The sequence below is a fragment of the Cervus canadensis genome, chromosome 3 (assembly GCF_019320065.1).
Source record: "Cervus canadensis isolate Bull #8, Minnesota chromosome 3, ASM1932006v1, whole genome shotgun sequence".
NCBI lineage: Eukaryota > Metazoa > Chordata > Mammalia > Artiodactyla > Cervidae > Cervus > Cervus canadensis.
Window position 1 is genome coordinate 41,750,621 of NC_057388.1, and position 20,484 is coordinate 41,771,104.

At 41.9% G+C, this 20,484-nt stretch overlaps 2 protein-coding genes across 8 annotated transcripts in view; one reads left to right on the top strand and one right to left on the bottom strand.

The window, feature by feature from the left end:
• Positions 1-20,484, bottom strand: part of NAPEPLD (N-acyl phosphatidylethanolamine phospholipase D) — a 98,584-nt gene that overhangs the window by 20,077 nt on the left and 58,023 nt on the right. For all 7 annotated transcript variants that reach the window (XM_043462967.1, XM_043462961.1, XM_043462964.1 and 4 more), the window contains one exon: positions 5,123-5,429. In XM_043462967.1, coding sequence (XP_043318902.1) covers positions 5,123-5,413 — 291 coding nt within the window. In that variant the 5' untranslated portion in view covers positions 5,414-5,429. The remainder of the gene's footprint in view (positions 1-5,122; positions 5,430-20,484) is intronic.
• LOC122438285 (serine/arginine-rich splicing factor 9-like) lies at positions 17,656-18,752 on the top strand. The gene has a single exon (XM_043462971.1). The coding sequence runs from the start codon at positions 17,739-17,741 to the stop codon at positions 18,381-18,383; it is 645 nt and encodes a 214-aa protein (XP_043318906.1). The 5' UTR covers positions 17,656-17,738; the 3' UTR covers positions 18,384-18,752.

Here is a 20,484-nt window from a genome sequence, read left to right on the forward strand (position 1 = left end):
CCAGTCAATCATAAAGGAAATCAACCCTGAATATTCATCAGAATGAATGATGCTAAAGCTCCAATACTTTGGCCACCTGATGCAAAAAGCCAACTCACTGGGAAAGACCCTGATATTGCAAAAGATTGAGGGCAGGAGGAGAAGGGGGAGACAGAGGATGGTTGGATGGCATCATTGACTCAATGGACATGAGTCCGAGCAAACTCAGAGATAGTGATGGACAGGGAAGCCCTGTGTGCTGCATTCATGGCATCACAAACGGTCAGACACGACTGAACAAAAACTCCCAACATAAGCTAAAAATTAAATGACAACCTAAAAAGGAAAGCAGCAAACTCTATTCCTGCCTCATGCCTGACTTTTCAGGGCTGGTATTTCATCCCTGGAGCCTGAGGCACCTGGATCGTAAAGCTGGACTGTCATGGGGCTCAGGGAGCTGGGAAGGACGTGTCAAGAGAGTAACCCCCTTGGACCTGTGGTGCCTTGTACCCTGTAAAGAGACCAGAATGTCCTGATCCAGGAGGGCCATCAGAAAACTAAGCTAAGCCAAGTGCAGGGAAAACACGATAGACCCCCTGGGTTGCAATAGCTTTGAAAAGTCACCTGGCCTCCATGTCTCCTGTGCTCCAGGCATTCCCACCTACAGCCTCCTTCCTTGGAGTCCCCACCTACAGAGGATGGCAAGCTCAGCACAGCGCTTTGGCAGGGGTTGAGATCTGACCCAGGCTGAAGGGTAAAGGGTGAAAGTATCGAGACACAGCCCAGGTGAGAGTTTCTTCTGTCATAGTGGGCTCCCGTTAACAACCTAGGAGCAAGACTTGCCCTAATCTAGTCGCCCTTTGTGACAGTGCTGGGAAAGAAATGCTTCTCCTTTATGGACACTTCCCATAACAACAACTGGAAACCATGGGTGAGGAATCGCATCACAAGGCCTGCAGAGCTACTGTATTCGTGACTTCCCCACATGCAGTGTGCTGTCCTAGGTAATCAAAAGAAAATACAATACAGGGGTGACTCTCAAGAAGCTGATTTCAACTGGTAAATATGACTCACAAGGCTCTTTTAAGGAAAAAAGCCCAGGAATAGATGCTCAACATCACTCACTATTAGAGAAATGCAAATCAAAAGTATAATGAGGTATCATCTTGCACCAATCAGAATCACCAACATCAAAACGTCTACAGAGGATAAACGTTGGAGAGGGCCTTCCCTGGTGGCTCAGTGGTAAAGGATTGGCCTGTGAATGCAGGACACATGGGTTCAATCCCTGGTCCAAGATCCCACATGCCTCAGAGCAACTAAACCTGTGTCCCAGGACCATTGAGTCTGAGCTCTAGAGTCTGAGAGCTACAAATACTGACCCCACACATCGCAACTACTGAAGCCCGCTCACCCTAGAGCCCGTGCTCCTCATGAGAAACAACCGCAATGAGAAGCCCACACACTACTAGCAGCCCCTCTCTCTCTGCAACTGAGGACAGCCTGTGTACCAGTGAAGACCCAGCACAGGCAAAACGGAATGAATGAATATATAAAATTAAAAACAAAAAAGAATAAATGGTGGAAAGGCCATGAAGAAAATGGAACCCTCCTATGTTAACCGGTAACAGCCTTTATGGAGAACAGTATGAAGATTCTTTAAAAACTAACAGTAGATATACTATATACCCCGCAATACCATTCCAGGGTGTCTATCAGAGAAATCCATAATTGAAATGACAAATGCATCCCAACAGTCATTGCAGCACTATTCACAGCAGCAGCACATGGATTCAGCCAAAATGTCCATCAATAGATGAAGAAGATAGATGAAGATAGGTAAGGAAGATGTGGTGCATATCTATATAAGGGAATATATACTCAGCCCTTAAAAAAAATGAAATTGTCATCTGCAGCAATGTACATGGCCCTTCCAGTGATCATACTGAGAGAAGCAAGTCAGACAGAAAAAGACAAATAAAATCTGGTATCACTTTTAGGTACAGTTAAGGAAAAATGATACAAATGAAGTTATTTGCAAAACAGATAGACACAGACTTGGAAAGCTCAGTGGTGGCTGCTGTAGGTACAAGAAAACATGGCAGTGAAGGATAAATTAGGAGTTTGGGATTAACATATAGACACCATTACATATAAAAGAATCAACATGGATCTTCTGTAAGGAAAAGGGTACTCTTGTCAATATTTCGGTAATACCCTGCATGGGGAGAAGCTTATAAATCAACTATAATCCAATATAAAAAAAAAAAAAAAACTAAATTGAAAATCAAAGAAACAAGAAACTCCTGCCTTTAAAAAAAGAAAAAAAAGGGTGGGATGGGGAGGGAAGTGGGAGGGTATATAGGTAAACCTATGGCTGATTTCAGAAAACTAAGATCATGGAATGTGGTCCCATCACTCCACAGCAAATAGATGGGGAAACAGTGGAAACAGTGTCAGACTTTATTTTTGGAGGCTCCAAAATCACTGCAGATGGTGACTGCAGCCATGAAATTAAATGATGCTTACTCCTTGGAAGGAAAGTTATGACCAATCTAGATAGCATATTAAAAAGCAGAGACATTACTTTGCCAACAAAGGTCCATCTAGTCAAGGCTATGGTTTTTCCAGCGGTCATGTATGGATATGAGAGTTAGACTGTGAAGAAAGCTAAGCGCCGAAGAATTGATACTTTTGAACTGTGGTGTTGGAGAAGACTCTTGAGTGTCCCTTGGACTGCAAGGAGATCCAACCAGTCCATCCTAAAGGAGATCAGTCCTGGGTGTTCATTGGAAGGACTGATGCTGAAGCTGAAACTCCAGTACTTTGGCCACCTCATGCGAAGAGCTGACTCATTGGAAAAGACCCTGATGCTGGGAGGGATTGGGGACAGGAGGAGAAGGGGACGACAGAGGATGAGATGGCTGGATGGCATCACTGACTCAATGGACATGAGTTTGAGTAAACTCCGGGAGTTTGTGATGGACAGGGAGGCCAGGTGTGCTGCGAATCATGGGGTCGCAAAGAGTCAGACACGACTGAGCGACTGAACTGAACTGACTGACGGCTGATTTCATGTTGATGTTTGGTAGAAACCAACACAATGCTGTAAAGCCATTATCCTTCAATTAAAAATAAATAAGTTTTAAAAAATGCTTATGCTTCATTAAAGAATTCGGCTCCCAACCCCCCACCCCATTTCCTTTTCCACTTTATTATTCCTCAAAGCACGAATCATTTTTCACTATCACACATCATTTACTTATTTACTGTCTCTCTTCCACTAAACCTAAGGCCCCAGGAGGCAAGGGTGCCTTCTGCTTTGTTCATGGCTTGAGCTTTAGCACCTGGACAGTGGAGTTTAGGAACCACTGGCCTGATGAGTCCTCAGAAAATGAACCCAGTTTCTGGTCAGTTGTCTCTGAATCGCCGAGTGTTCAGAGGTGTGCTTCTGCTTTCGTGTGGTCACTCACTTTCCTCTTTGAAAAGAAGGAGAACTAAAGACACCACTACTGCTGCTGTGTCTTTGGAGGCTGCGGCCCAAACACCAGGAAGGACTTTGACCCAACAGGTGCTCTACCCATCTTGGCCTCCTCCCCTAAGCCCTTCTTCTCACAGCTTGACTCCATGTTTCTCTTCATACCGGGTTCTCTAGAAGAAACAAAAATGGTCTTGTTCCTCCCAACCACAAAGTTTAAACATACAATAAGGTTTTACTTATTAAACTCCTGACTCACTCTTAAAAATTGCTGGGAAAATATTATTCATGTTAATTCTGTTAACTAGGATTCCTTGGCATTGAAGTGACAATATGGGTTGTGTTTTGTTTTTTAATCCCATATCCTTTAAAGAAAAATGGACACACTTACCTAAAAGATCTAACGTCGTCACCACCCACCTATTCCCCCCTTCCTGCCTCACTGCAGATCAAGCCTTCAGGGATGTCCCCACTCTTTTCCCACCCACTTCCCACTTCCAATCCCACCCACTTCCAACGCCTGCTGCCTTATCTCTCAACTCCCCACAGTGTCTGGCAGGACAGGCATTGCTGGAAAACAGAGGACAAGGTGGGTAGGAGGAACAGAGCAGCCAGAAACTAAGAAAAGAGAGGAAAGTCCTACTGCAATTGGGAGCCACCCACTCCCAGCCAAAGTGAAATCTCATTCATCTAATAAACCGTAGGCCAGAGTTTGTTTCATCGTAAGTATAACTGGCATATTGCAAGGCCAGGAACCTACTCTCCATTTTTAAAGGAGTGGAAGGTTATTTGATGATTTCTTTTAAATTTTTAGCAGCTTTATCGAAGAATGAAGAGCCAAGCACTCTAGGCTTAACCCTTGTAATTCATATTCAAAGCACGGGCTAGCACACTCTGGAACACGTCATGCACTCTCACCTTTTGTGACCTTATTCATGCCACCATCCACTGGGAAAACAATTGCCAAATACTTTTTATCTTTCTAGGCCTACTTCAAAGATCATCTCCTCTGTAAAACCATTTCCAATCCCAGCAGTCAGAATCAACAGCTTCCTTCCCTGCACTTTTAAGACATTATGTTCCTACTTCTAGCTGCCACCAGTTCAGAGCTAGTTATACACACATGTGCTCCGCTGCTCCACTATGAATGTGAAGGCACCTTATTCATGTCATCTCTCCAGAACCTTATCATATAAAAGGGCTCAGTTACCTAACTGGAGTGTCATAATACAATTTACAGCAAAGTTAAGGAATACATATATTAAGAGCAAATACACGGGGCTTTCCCTGGTGGCTCAGTGGTAAAGAATCTGCCTGCCAACGCAGGAGACACGGGTTTGATCCCTGGCCTGGGAAGATCCCACATGCTGCAGAGCAATGAAGTCTGTGCAACACAACTATTGAGCCTGTGTTCTAGAGCCTGGGAGCTGCAACTACTGAGCCCCCGTGCTGTGATTACTGAAGCCCAAATGCTCCAGAGCCTATGCTCTGCAACAAGAGAAGCTGCCGCAACGAGAAGCCTGGGCAGTGCAACTGGAAAGTAGACCAGCTTGACACAACCGGAGAAAGCCCACACAGCAAAAAAGACCCAGCGCAGCCAAATAAACAAATAATTAAAAATAATTAAAAAGAGCAAATACAGAGCACTCGGAAGACAAACGCTACCTCTTTGGAGCATGGAACACTGCTGTGATCTCTTTCCATTATCAGCCATCTGAGAACATTTGGAATAGAGGGATTTCTCCACGTTGGCCAAGGGTTAACAAATCTCCCATCCTTCCCTTTCTTTGATTTAGTTACATCTTCTTCTAGTCTGTAATCCAGTTTGAAAGTCTTCCTGGAAAACCTAGAAGAATCACGTCCTCCAGAATTCCGTGAATTTTGGCGCTTTCTTACTGCTTCTTTAGGATACTGGCTACTTGTCATCAGGGGCTGGTTGGTTTCATTTTCATCCATGTTCTTTGGTGAAGACCTAAAAACAACAACAACAACAACAAAAAAATGGAGGGAAGAATAATATACTGAGTTTTAACGCAAAAAAGTTAAAACATACACATGCTGTTATGTCTCTATTAGGCTGAAACTTTCTTCCTGTAAAATGTCATTTTAGAATCCACTATTATTGCTTGCTAAATAGAAAAGGTGTTTGTTTTACTTATTACTGCCAAACCTTTTTAAAATTGCTTATGTGCTGTAATTCAAAACAAAGCTACTTCACCAACCAGCAGTGAAACATATGAAAAATTTCCATTTCAGTAACATTCTATAGAATAAAGTATCTTCATGAATCTGTAATACTTTCATATCTGCATTTTTAAAACATCATGGTTAATAACACATAAGAAGGATTGTCTTAGTTCTTTCAGGATATTTCACTAATTCCAATGACTTTACAACCCCACAAGGCCTAGTTATTTTTACTTTGAAGACAAACTGTTACTCAGTTCAGTTCAGTCGCTCAGTCGTGTCCGACTCTTTGCGACCCCATGAATCGCAGCACGCCAGGCCTCCCTGTCCATCACCAACTCCGAGTTCACCCAAACACACGTCCATTGAGTCAGTGATGCCACCCAGCCATCTCATCCTCTGTCGTCCCCTTCTCCTCCTGCCCCCAATCCCTCCCAGCATCAGGGTCTTTTCCAATGAGTCAGCTCTTCGAATCAGGTGGCCAAAGTATTGGAGTTTCAGCTTCAGCATCAGTCCTTCCAAAGAACACCCAGGACTGATCTCCTTTAGGATGGACTGGTTGGATCTCCTTGCAGTCCAAGGGACTCTCAAGAGTCTTCTCCAACACCACAGTTCAGAAGTATCAATTCTTCAGCGCTCAGCTTTCTTCACAGTCCAAATCTCACATCCATACATGACCACTGGAAAAACCATAGCCTTGACTAGACGGACCTTTGTTGGCAAAGTAATGTCTCTGCTTTTTAATATGCTGTCTAGGTTGGCCATAACTTTCCTTCCAAGGAGTAAGCATCTTTTAATTTCATGGCTGCAATCACCATCTGCAGTGATTTTGGAGCCCCCCCCCACCACGCAAAAAAATAAATAAAGTCTGTTACTAAACTGTTACTAACGCCCTCCAAAAACTGCATTGAGTCCAAACACCAAAAAAGGAGATACACACTAGTTGAGAGACATTTCAACAATGTAACAGGTTAACAATACAAATTTGAACTAACTCAGACATAGAATTGCAAGCATGAATCCTTGCTCTATAAATTTAAGCTAGTGTCCTATCTTCTCTGTGCCTTGATTTCTTCATCTGAAAAATGGAGATGATAATAATACCAGCCTCCAAAGGGTTATTGAGAGGATTGAAAAAGCAAATGCAAGTAAAGCACTTAGAAACATGCATGCAAAATGTATAGAGCAAATGTAACACATGTATGCACATCCTCACATGCATCAGTCGCACGCATCAGGCTCACCAGCTCAACAAGTCGGAGCTGTTGCTGCTGCCCTTTTCATTACTGCTACTATGCCCACTTACACCACCTACCTCAAGGCATGAAATCCTTGCTTTTGAGCTATACAGGATTCCAGACACATTAAAGTAAGCAATGATGCAGTAAGACTATCCATTCACCTGCCATGGGTTTCATCCCTCTCCTATTCTGTTAAACAAACATTTGCTTTCTGAGAAAAATAAGTGCAAATAACAGAGAGTCAAGCATTATGATTTGACTTCACTGGTGTTTAAATAGAAATATTACCCAGGAAGAAAGCAAAATAACTCAAACCCCAGGATGAACACATACACGACAAAAACTTTTACCCCCAAACTGTCTGGACTAAACACTTCATGGTCCAGAGAAAAATAGTATTAAGAAACCACAGCTGACAAAAGCTGAAGCACCCATTTCTGTTCAGGCATGGCTGCTAGTGGGAGAGCCCAACAGCTACCACAGCCTAACCAGCTTTATGTCTTGGGCAGGTGACTTAACCTTTCCAGCCCTCCATTATCTTATCTGTTAAATACCTACTTATCTCAAGTGAGGTTTCAAAGAATTAAATGACATAATATACATAAAGAGCCTGCTACTCACTCAACTGCTAATTCTTTATTCCCTAATCCAATTAGCATCTAAAGTCATTAACTTCTATTAGAAAACAAAGGGTCTGGGAGATTTATCTCAGTTCCTCCTATAGAATAGCTTTGCCAGGGTTATAATAAAGTTTGGGTTCAGGCAGAAACAAAGACCATCCATTTAAACCCTACTTCATCGAACAGATGAAAATACACAGATTTAGAGAGTTTAAGTCACTTCTGGACAAGATAATATGTCTAACCAGTGGCAGAGCTGACCTCATGCCCACCCCTCAGGATGACTGACAGTTTGTGAGATTCATATTCATAAAGACACACATATGTAATAATTCTACCAAATATAGAATAAAGTTTTGGCTCATTGTTTTCAACAATCAAGAGATAGGGGAGAAAAAAGAAAAGGGAACTCTGATTCAAAACCAAACACAAAAAGTTCAAAGCAGGGTTTTCAGACAACACCCAGTTGTCAAATGTACCTGGAACATCAGATGCAAGAAAGGCTTTGAGAGTCGGGGTGGCAAGGGTGTAAGGATGGGATGAAAAGGGTGGGCCTGGGGCTGAGACATTAAGGAGGTCTGGCTACGCTCAGGCAATGGGGAAACACTACAGGTACTTAAATAGGGAATGTTTGGGGATGACAACTCTGGTAGCAGGATAAAAACAAAAAGGGAGTAGCAAAAACCTGGAGCCAGGGACATAAATGAGTAGGAAATAGAAGAAACCCAGAACGTCACTAACAGTGAGGCTCTATGCTACATTTCACACACTGCATTTATTTTTTTTTTCATTTATTTTTATTAGTTGGAGGCTAATTACAATATTGTAGTGGGTTTTGTCATACATTGACATGAATCAGCCATGGATTTACATGTATTCCCCATCCCGATCCCCCCTCCCACCTCCCTCTCCACCCGATTCCTCTGGGTCTTTCCAGTGCACCAGGCCCGAGCACTTGTCTCATGCATCCAGCCTGGGCTGGTGATCTGTTTCACTATAGATAATATACATGTTTCGATTCTCTTCTCTCGAAACATCCCACCCTCGCCTTCTCCCACAGAGTCCAAAAGTCTGTTCTGTACATCTGTGTCTCTTTTTCTGTTTTGCATATAGGGTTATCATTACCATCTTTCTAAGTTCCATATATATGTGTTAGTATGCTATAATGTTCTTTATCTTTCTGGCTTACTTCACTCTGTATAATGGGCTCCAGTTTCATCCATCTCATCAGAACTGATTCAAATGAATTCTTTTTAACGGCTGAGTAATATTCCATGGTGTATTTGTACCACAGCTTCCTTATCCATTTGTCTGCTGATGGGCATCTAGGTTACTTCCATGTCCTGGCTATTATAAACAGTGCTGCGATGAACACTGGGGTGCACGTGTCTCTTTCAGATCTGGTTTCCTCGGTCACACACTGCATTTAAACTAACATCCCCAGCAAAATTTCAAGGTAGCTATCATAATCATATGTTTTTAACTGAAGAACTAAAAGGCAGAATAGCAGACCAGGCAAAAGATGATGAGACAGTGATAGTGAGAAAGGAAAGATTAATTCGAAGAGACAATAAAGAAGCCTCATCACTGAGATTTGAGAGTCTCTGGATGGTGGCCAACTTTGGCCGCTTTGTAGGGCAGGTTGAGGCCAGGAGTTAAAAATGGGATGAGTCAGAACTGGAAGCCTAATAACCCAGCAAAGGAATGAGGGGAAATTAAGTAGATGTTTCAAGTGTGGAAGAGAAACTGGATCTGTGCCCCAGTGAATCTGAGGCAGGGTTTGAGATCACAGGGAAGGAAGGATCCAAGGTGAGCACTGACAGATGGATCTCTGGGATCCAGGATGCTCTGGGGGTGATGAAAGAGAGAGCAAAGAGGCTTCCAGGGGCCTGGAGACGGAAAGAGAGTGAAAAATAGGTTTGGTGACTCTTCTTCCTGGACAAGAAACTTTTTTAAAGTTGTCTATTCACATGGAACCCATTTTTCCCCCCAAGTCAGGTTTTCACCCAGATTAATCCTTAGAAGCAGGTCTCCACCAAAACCCATCTAAGATCAGATGCCATGATCTTAGTTTTCTGAATGTTGAGCTTAGATGGTCCCATCTGGTCCCTAACACATACAAAATCCAGACTTCAGAAGACAGCTTTTTAAAGAAATTTTTTTTTTTAAAGCGGAGGATGTGGTAAAGGGGAACCTCGAGAGAATGTCCTCTGTTCTTAGAATGAGGACAAAGTAAGCACAATGGTCCGTGAGGGCATGTGCTTCTAGCTCTGCCCACACTCTCCTCTGTTCCAAACACAGGCCCTTCATCTGTTTCTTCAGATGCATCATACTCCCCCTCACGGCCCCCTTGCCATCACAGTGCTTGTGCACATGATTCTTAAAATATCCTTGGGGTGAGAGGAGGGGGTAGCACATGGACACCGATGAATTCACAGGATTATGTACGCCCATGAAAGGTGCTCAAACACCACAAAATGCTGCCACTATGATGCACCGTTCCACACTATACACTCTAAGTGTGAGATGATCAGAAGGAACCAGAAGAACATAACCTCAACTGTGATAACCTGGACTCGTTCCTTTGGAGGAAAAGTACTGGAAGTGCATCTGGTGAATGTGCACAATGACGAGCTTTGTCAACAGACGGTCCAGTGACCGAGGGAACGTCAGCTCGTGGAGACACAGAGCCGCTGGGTCACGCGAAGGCTCTGCGTCAAACATCACCCTTGTGATCACTCTGTAGTAGATACAGAACAATCTCACAAAGGCCATCCTTAACCATCAAAGATAAAATAACAGGGCAACCAGAACTAAGGGAGACTGGATCCTGCTCTGCTGACTAGCTTTCAGCTTTGCAAACTTAAAAAATATATCTAACTAAACATACCCAGGTTGGAGTTTCCTTTTTCAAATGTAGCAGACTTCCCAATTATATTTTGTTATATATATGTCTCCAAAGTTAACAACCGTAAGTGAAAATTCTGCCTTGATTTCCGGCCAACACTGGGCACAAGGAGAGAGGCATATTCCTGAGGACATATACACTGTCAACAGCCTGTGACAAAAGGGGTCTCAAAACTTGGTGAGGATCTTTACATTATGCTGATTTTTATCCAACTTAAGACACCATGGATTCATAAAGCAGTTGTTTTATGTGCCACTTAGAAAGTTAAAATGTTATCAAATGTAATTGTCATAAATTATAATAAACTCAAAATGAATTAAAGAACTAAATGTAAGACCACATACTATAAAACTCAGAAGAAAATTTAGGGAGAACACTCTTTGACATAAATCGCACCAGTATCTTTCTGGATCAATCTCCTAAAGTTAACAAAAATAAAAACAAAAAGAAACCATTGGGACCTAGTTAAACTTAAGGGCTTTTGCACAGCAAAGGAAACCATAAGTAAAATGAAAAGACAACCCACAGAGTGGGAGAAAATATTTTCAAATGAAGAGACCAACAAGGGATTAATCTCCAAAATGTAGAAATAGTTTACACAGTTCAATATCAAAATAAATAAATAATCCATCAAAAAAATGGGCAGAATATCTAAATAGACGTTTGTCCAAAGAAGGCACATGGATGGCCAAAAAGCATGTGAAAGGATGCCCGACATCACTAGTTATTTGAGAAATGCAAATCTAAACTACAAAAAATGAGGTATCACCTTACACCAATCAGAATGGCTATTACTAAAAAAAAAAAATCTACAAACAATATATGCTGGAGAGGGTGTGGAGAAAAGGGAACCCTCTTACACCATTGGTGGGAATGTAAATTGGTTCAGTTACTATGGAGAACAGTACGGAGGTTCCTTATAAAACTAGAAATACCTGGAGTAAGAACTGGCAACCTGCTCCAGTATTCTTGCCTCGAAAATGCTACGGACAGAGGAGCCTGACGGGCTACAGTCCACAGGGTCACAGAGAGATGGACACAACTGAGCAAACACAGGCAAAGAATACAGCTTTTTCCAAACAGTGTAAAAGTGGTCCCCGACAAGCTGACTCAACTTTTCACACAAAGCAAAATAGATTGTATATTCAGTTTTGAGTGATGGTTTTCAATTTTAATAGGAAAAGGGCCCAAATGTAGAATTTGGCCATAGCCAGAAATTTCAAGATAATTTGCAGTTCATCTGTTTGTTTCAATAAATGATCCCTCAAAGTTCTGGCCTTTACCTCACACTCCAGTGGATCCTCTCTCATATGGCCAGAGTCTAGTTTATGTTCATTGTGGCCAATTTTTGGCCAATGTTTAACTACAATGTTTCAGAAATAAAGGCTTGTTCTCTATATTGATCAAAGTTTTATGACCCTTTTCTAAAGCTGTGGCTTCATTTTGCCAGAATATTTCTGCAATTCTTTAAAATACTTGCTTTGAGTTTGTCAAGAACCAACAGGAACTATGTGGTCTTCAGTTGCAATGTAACACCACTTTAAACCAGCTAACATATACTGAGTACTTATTAGGCGCCTTTTAATTCACATATCCATTTTGACACTAAACCCAACACTGCATTGGAAGATTACTGTTTTTTATTGCACTACAGTTTCAAAATCAGTGTGTTCAGATATAACCATAAGAAAGTATATTATTATGTGCAACTGGGTTTGATTCTTTGAACCTTTCAAGAACTCTTCCTTTAAATATGATCTTTGAAAGTTGCTCAATACATCTATGAAGTTTCCACAATCTATTAAAAAAAAAAAAAAAACACTAAAAACAGAACTAACATATGATCCAGCAATCCCACTTCTGGGCATACAGCCGAAGAAAACCATAATTCAAAAGGATGCTGGCACCCCAGTGTTCACTGCGGCACTGCTCACAATAACCAGGACAGGGAAGCAACCTACACATCCATCAGCAGAGGAGCGGATACAGATGTGGAATTCCATAAGATTCCATACAGTAATGGAGTACTACTCAACCATTAAAAATGAAATAATGCCACTTACAGCAACATGGGCAGAACTAGAGATGATCACTAACTGAAGTCAGAGCAAAGATCACATATCACTTAAGTTGCTACAATATAAAAGAACAACAGAAATGAATTTATTTACAAAGTAGAAACAGGAAAAAAAAAAAAAATAGAAACAGACTCACAGATTTTGAAAACAAAGTTATGGTCACCAAAGGGGAAAAGTTGGTGGGAGGAGGGATAAATTAGGAGATTGGGATTAACATATGTATACTACTATATATAAAATAGATAATCAACAAGGACCTAGCTTACAGCATAAGGAACTCTACTCACTATTCTGTAATAACCTATATGGGAAAAGAATCTGAAAAAGAATAGATATATGTGCATGTATAACTGAATCACTTAGCTGTACACCTAAAACTAACATATTATAAATCAACTATACTCTAATATAAAATAAAAATTAAAAAAATTAAATTGTGAATTCAGTATTATTTTTGATATCTGAAAATACAGTTCTGAATATTTTCCAGATAAATGTTAGCATCTTTGATATGTCATGGATAGTCACTCAATTATTATTTATTGAATGTCAAACCTAGGAATGATGATTTCCAATGTTGTGATTCATGAGTATGTTGAAATCTCAAACACATATTGTACTGTTATTTATTCCTTAATTTTTTTAATGATAAAGCAACACATTCAATTCCAGGCAGCTGGCAATCCTTAAATGTCAAAGAAAGAAAAGATAAAACACTTGCTTTTGAAATAAAGCATTCTTGTTTTTTGAAAGCGTTTTACCCATGTGTGCAGTTTTTGAACTAAAATATTCGTACTTGGACAACCTGTCTTCACCAAATGTAGCAGTTCAGACCTCTCTTTGGTTAGAGACACAGGAATAAAAGTTTTTCTGCTATTAAGTTGTCATTTAATCTTCTAAGAAACGTAGAGAATGCAGTTGATAATTACTAGATAGAATTTATGCTGTCCTTTTGGAAACAAATCAGTCTTAAAAATTTTATATTTTATATTTATCAGTTGTCACAGAGGCTTTATTACCTTGAAATCTGCTTCTGGATTCTAGTTTTCTTTTCCAAACTTAGCTATCAATATTATTCACAAATCCATCTGTTGTTCACAAAGGAAAAGAGGGTCAGCAAATTAATACTTAATTACCAAGATCCCCTGGAGGAGGAAATGGCAACCCACTATAGTATTCTAGCCTGGAAAACTCCATGGACAGAGGAGCCTGGCAGCCTTGCAACGAATCAGATACAACTGAGCATGCACACATTGCAGTGTTTTTAATATACAACTCAGTAACAATTATTGTATCAAAAATATATTAGTCAGAATTTATATATATATATAAATGATTACACTTAGATATATGTATATATAATATATACTATACATCAGTGAGCAATTTATCCTCACAGTAGTGGAAAGTACATTAGTTGGGAATCGGGACAGGACTCAGTTCTCCCATTAACTAGAGGTTAAGCTTAAGGAGAGAGTAATTTAACCTCTCTCAACTTGGGAGTCATAGTGGTTTAGTCTTCTGTCGTGTCTGATTCTTGCGACCCCATGGACTATAGCCCTCCAGGATCCTGTCCATGGGATTTCCCAGGTACAAACACAGGGATAGGTTGCCATTTCCTTCTCCAGGGGATCTTTCTGTCCCAGGGATCAAGCCCGCATCTCCTGCATTAGCAGGCAAATTCTTTACTGCTAATTCAACAGGGAAACCCAAACTTGGGCTTACTTAACTGCTAAATAAAGATAATACCTAACTACATCCTTAAAGGACTGTAATGAAGAGCTATGACATCATGGGTTAGTATTTCTCCTGTGTTAAGTCATTTCAGTCATGTCCAACTCTTTGTGACCCTATGGACTGTACCCCACCAGGTTCCTCTGTCCATGGGATTCTCCAGGCAAGAATACTGGAGTGGGTTGCCATCTCTTCCTCCAGGGGATCTTCCCGATCCAGGGATCAAACCCTTGTCTAACATCTCCTGCACTGGTAGGCGAGTTCTTTACCACCAGGGCCACCTTTCTCACTGTTACACAAATACGAAGAGTATTACTATTATTTGTGATCAGAAGAGTAAATAGAGTAAATATGACAAATAGAACCTTAAGACCCAACTGAGCTGCCTTTTTTTTTTCAAGTGGAGGATAACATCCTAGAATTTCAGATTTCAAAATTCAGATTGCTGAAATTTCTTTCATTAAAAATTTTATGTAAAAAAAGTAATAAAAAAGTTTAAGTGTCCTTATTCTTTATATAAATCAGTTATCTTCTGTGTTAAAAAAAAAAGAAACTTTAAATCTGTCTTATAAAGTGCTCATCTGCTTATAGTCAGAAAAATTACTTTGACAAATGATAAAGTTAATACACACACACATATATATACATATGTGTACACACACACACACACACACACACACACACACAGGGCTTCCCAGGCGGCACTAGTGGTAAAGAAGCCACCTGCCAATGCAGAGACCTAAGAGATGCGGGTTTGATCCCTGGGTGGGGGCAGATCCCCTGGAAGAGGGCATGGCCACCCACTCCAGTATTCTTGCTTGGAGAATCTCATGTACAGAGGAGCCTGGCGGGCTACAGTCCACAGGGTCACAAAGAGTCGGACACGACTGAAGTGACTTAACACGCAACATACTATATATATCAGGACCACCCGCCACCCAGCAGCCTGGCCCACATGACAAATCTGAACCCAAGTCAGCCTTCACCTAGGGGAAATACCTGTCAAGGAATCCAAACACACACCATGCACAACCCTCCAATTTAGCTAAACTACCTTTTGACGTTACCCTAGAAAATAGGACCTGCTGGCTTTATAAGGAAATGACCAGCCTCCTGGACCAACTGAATCCTGTCTCCAGGCTGCCTCTTCTAAGGAGTTCTTCTGTAGAACTCCCTTTTGCCCAAAATCCCCAGGGAGGAGCACTCCACTGTTTGTGAGGCCCTGTACTCCCCCAATCCATGGGCTGTTTTCCCTTGAAAAAAGGGTTGCAAACTGGTTACTAAATTGTTTTGTTTTTGTCATTTGACATAATTAATTCCCAAAGAAACACTAATTTACCAAGAGCACACAGAAATCAGAATACGCAGTTTTGAGAAGGATGAATGTAAAATACAATCAGGCTCTGCAGGACACGAATTAGAAAACATGTTTTCCTTTTAAAAAGCAGTCAAGAATAACTAATGTCCCTGATCATAGAATGCCGAAGGCTTTGAAAATTCTTTGCTATTGGACAAAATTCAGTATGTTGAGCTAAAAATCATTTCACAGGCTCTTTATAGATTTTAAGTCACCAAGATAAACTCTGTAGATGCTTCCTCTATGATAAAAGTTTTTCCTGTATGTTAATAAGAAACCAAAGCTTTGATTATGATTAGAAACAAAACAAAAAAGATAAAGAGCCAGCTTAAGCCCAAAGCCCATTCAAAAATACAACTTCCAGTATTACAACAGAAATCCTTGGGATTAGCAAATTAAAGTGGCATGTTACAGCAAACTGAGAAGACATGCATAAAATAAGTTTAGTGAAATGATATAGTCATCACCTCCTTAATATCTTGAAAATAATACCAAACAAAAAGTGCAGATTCCTTTCTTGTGTAATCAATAATGCCTAAATAATACACAGAATTATTTAATTGAAAAGGTTGAGAAGGATGAGAAGGAAAAAGTCTAAATTAATGCCTGTGTGACTTCAAAATGTATCACATTTTGACCTCTAAATATGTTAAGAGGATCTTAAATGTTCATTTACTATTCCTTAATCCTAGGTTTCAACAAAAATACACTTGTCAAAATGTGGTCTCAGGGAGGCTCAGTGGCTCAGTGGTAAAGAAAATGCCTGCCGATGCAGGAGACGTGGGTTTGATCCCAGGTTCGAGAAGATCCCACATGCTTTGGGCAACTAAGCCCACATACCAGAACTACTGACCTGTGCTTCAGAGCCTGGGGGCCAGGACGACTGAAGCCCGCACACCCAGGGCCCATGCTCCACACCAGTAAGGCCGGAGCACAGCTACAGGGGGCCCCGCCTGCCGCAACTAGAGAGAAGCCCTCACAGCAACGAAGGCCCAGCGCTACCAAAAATAAAGTTATTAAAAGGAAAAATACGGCCTCTCTTTCTCCTGTCTCATAATCAATGATGGAAAAAGAAAAACTGCCTGTGTGTTTTTTTTTAATAGAAGATAATAGCTTTATAATATTGTGCCGGTTTCTGCCACACATCAACATGAACCAGCCACAGGTGTACAGACATATGCCCCCTCCCTCCTGAACCTCCCTCCCATCTCCCACGCCATCCCACCCCTCTAGGCTGTCACAGAGAACTGGGCTGAAAGCTGCCTGTTTTTAAAACATAACTCATAAGGAAAGGAAATCGAGAAATGTGTATTCATAGCTCCTGGATAGACACGAAGGGTAAGGAGGGGAAAGGTGCACTCTTTTAAAAAACTTCTGACTTCAGTTCTGGTTCCAAATTTGCCCTACTGAATCTGCAACCTTTAAAAAGTCACTGACTATCAAGGCTCACTTTCTTCATCTGTAAAATGAGAGGACTGGACCATACCTGCAAAAAGCCAACCCTTTTCTAACAGTCTTTGCACCAAACAGCCCGTTTATGCCACCCTGGAGCTGCCCCGTCTAAAGTGGCCAAGAGCCCTGGGCTGCCCCTCTCCAGTGCCCAGCCTCCTAGGAAGTTTCCAGCTCAAGCAGCTCAGATCTGGCCACTTTCCCTAGGCCAAGTTAGCAAGGGATTTGGGCTCCCCTCGTGGCTCAGACGGTACAGAATCTCCCTGCAATGTGGCAAACCTGGGTTTGATCCCTGCGTCCGGAAGATCCCCTGGAGAACGCAAAGGTGACCCACTCCAGTATTCTTGCCTAGAGAATTCCATGAACAGAGGGGCCTGGTGGGGTTGCAAAGAGTCTGACACGACTGAGCAACTAGCACTTTCACTTTCAAGTAAAGTATTTTTCACCCGAGAACAGCAGAGTCGGCCACGGGGACAAGGTGTAGTTTCCCAGGTTGATTAGGCAGACCAGGAGTCATTCAGAGCAGAAGTACGTCAGAAGGCACTTCATGACGAATCTGATACATCAAACAACCCTTAAGACTTTCAACCTTAAAATAAGATTTGAGATATCACTTGTCCCGCGGGGACGCTGTGGGGGGATCACCGGCTGAGGCGGCGGCGGCGGCGACGTGGGCTGCGGCGGGCCCGCGGCGTCGGGGGGTGCGGATGTCGGGCTGGGCGGACGAGCGCATCTACGTGGGGAACCTTCCGAGCGACGTGCGCGAGAAAGATCTGGAGGACCTGTTCTACAAGTACGGCCGCATCAGCGAGATCGAGCTCAAGAATCGGCACGGCCTCGTGCCCTTCGCCTTCGTGCGCTTTGAGGACCCCCGAGATGCTGAGGATGCAATTTATGGAAGGAACGGTTATGATTATGGCCAGTGTCGGCTTCGTGTGGAGTTCCCCAGGACTTACGGAGGTCGGGGTGGGTGGCCCCGCGGTGGGAGGAGTGGGCCTCCTACAAGAAGATCTGATTTCCGAGTTCTTGTTTCAGGACTTCCTCCATCAGGCAGCTGGCAGGACCTGAAAGATCACATGCGAGAAGCTGGGGACGTCTGTTACGCAGATGTGCAGAAAGATGGAATGGGGATGGTTGAGTATCTCAGAAAAGAAGACATGGAATATGCCCTGCGTAAACTGGATGAAACCAAATTCCGCTCTCATGAGGGTGAAACATCCTACATCCGAGTTTATCCAGAGAGAAGCACCAGCTATGGCTACTCACGGTCTCGGTCTGGGTCGAGGGGCCGTGACTCTCCATACCAAAGCAGGGGTTCCCCACACTACTTCTCTCCTTTCAGACCCTACTGAGACAGGTGGTGGGAATTTTTTCTTTATTTTTTAGGTGAACTGAGCTGCTTTGTGCTCAGAGTCTACATTCCAGATTGATGATTTAGTGTCTTAGGAGATTTTTTTAATTTTTTTTTTTTAAAGGAAATAAAACTACATAATTTCTACCAGGGCCATATTAGCAGTGAAACATTTTTAACTGCAGAAATTGTGGTTTTGGTTCAGAAACGAGTTGTATATTTTTCACCCCGATGATGGGAAAAAAATCAGTGCTGTATCCTTGTGGGTTGCTCTTCTATGGAGATCAGCAGTTACTGTGACCGAGTCGGCCCATTCTGTTTAGAAATATATTTTAAACGTTTAATAACTGAAAAAAAAAAAAAAGAGAAAGAGATATCACTTGTAAGGGCCTCCAGTTAAAGCGTTTTTAAAGTCATATTTAACAAGCACAGTTTGTCTACTGTATCTAAATTCTAACTCTCTAGGTACAGTGGGTAATACAAGCCCCTAACCTCCAAGCATTCAAAATCCTTCAGGGGCAAAAAAATAACAAAACCCACAAGCAACCATACCATATTTACAGAAAGTATCAGCTTTGAATAATGAAAAATCATCTTTAGTATAAGGCACTTCCAGAACAATGGGCCCTACATCTCGAAATGGCAAGAAACACTTTTCCTTACATGCCAAGTATTAATAGTTCACACTGACAAAGTCCTTTGATTCCCGGGGCCAGTAAGACTGAAAAGGCTCTTAAGCTCCTGAATGCAGACAAGTTAAAGGGCCCTGATGTTGACAGAGGGTTACGGGAAGCAAGCGGGTCACTAGAAGGGTTACGTGATTCACTGAACATGGCAGAATGGCAGACATCATCCTGTCCTGGGTGTCACTCTTGCTGATCCTTTGTGAGAAAAAGGTAAATGACAAAAACCAAACCAACAGTGGGGGCTTTTACCAGGAAGCAAGGCCCAGGGCAGTACTGGGGTCAGACGCTGGTCAGCCGATCTCCTGTCAGTGTAAGAGGTTCCGAGTAAAGGCCTTCAGACACCCCTAAGAGAACCTGGAGGCTCAAAAGTATTTTGAGATCCCTGAGTTAGTTCAATATTTAAGAATACTAGGATGTAGTAAATTATACAAGCATTATCCAAAAAAAAAAAAAAAAAACATAATGTACATTTTAAATCATTTATCAGGAAAAGACACACAGGAGACTTAAAACATTTTAAAAATAAATACTTCTCAACTTGGCACCCTTGTCATGTTTTCTAAGCCTAGTTTCCCTGTTTGATGCCTATTCATTGGATTATTGGACAAAAGGCACATAATCCTTCAGCCCTGTGTCCGGCACACAATAAGTCCTCAATAACTAAGCCACTGTTTTACTGCATGCTAAACACTGCTTTAGTAATAAGGGTTAGTGGAAAAAATTCCACTTTGACATTTCTGCACTAAAAAGATAGGGGCTGAGGGCAGTGGAGTGAATAAACTTGAAAGGAATAAACTCTGGACTGTTTTTGTTCTTATATTGGAGGAAGAGAAGCCCCGGTCTTCCTAGAATTCATATAACTCTTAAAAAATATGAAACCACGATTCTCCACAGAACTCTTATGTAATCCCACAGCTCCATGTGGCCCCACCTACTCCTCCAGATTCACCAGAAGGCTCTCACAAATTTTGGCAGTGTCTGGTTCTGAAAATAACAATCCCCACCCGCTTCATCTCCCCTTATTGTCCCTAGAGAACAAAAATGAGCAAACTCACAATAGCAGCCACACCCACAACTCGCAGGCTCCCCAGAGCTCAAGCCCCAGTTACTGAGGTTCTCCAGCTCAAAGGAAAATATCTCCCAATAGGAACAAGCAAAACAGGCAAGCAAGGCCAGCTCTAGTTAAGTGTCCCCTAAAGCATTTCACTGTCTCACATGTCCTATCCAGGTACTAAATCTCTGAGCTCTCCCACATTCCCCTTCTGGCGGTCAAAACAGGTTATCAAGGAGGGCTCTGCTTGTATGACTGACGACGGATAAAGAGCAAAGTGGGACTCCTCCCTAGAGTATTTCCAAGCCAGCTGGGTACAAGTCCTCAAACGTGTGGTTCTCACTGCTGGCTGCACATCAGAATTA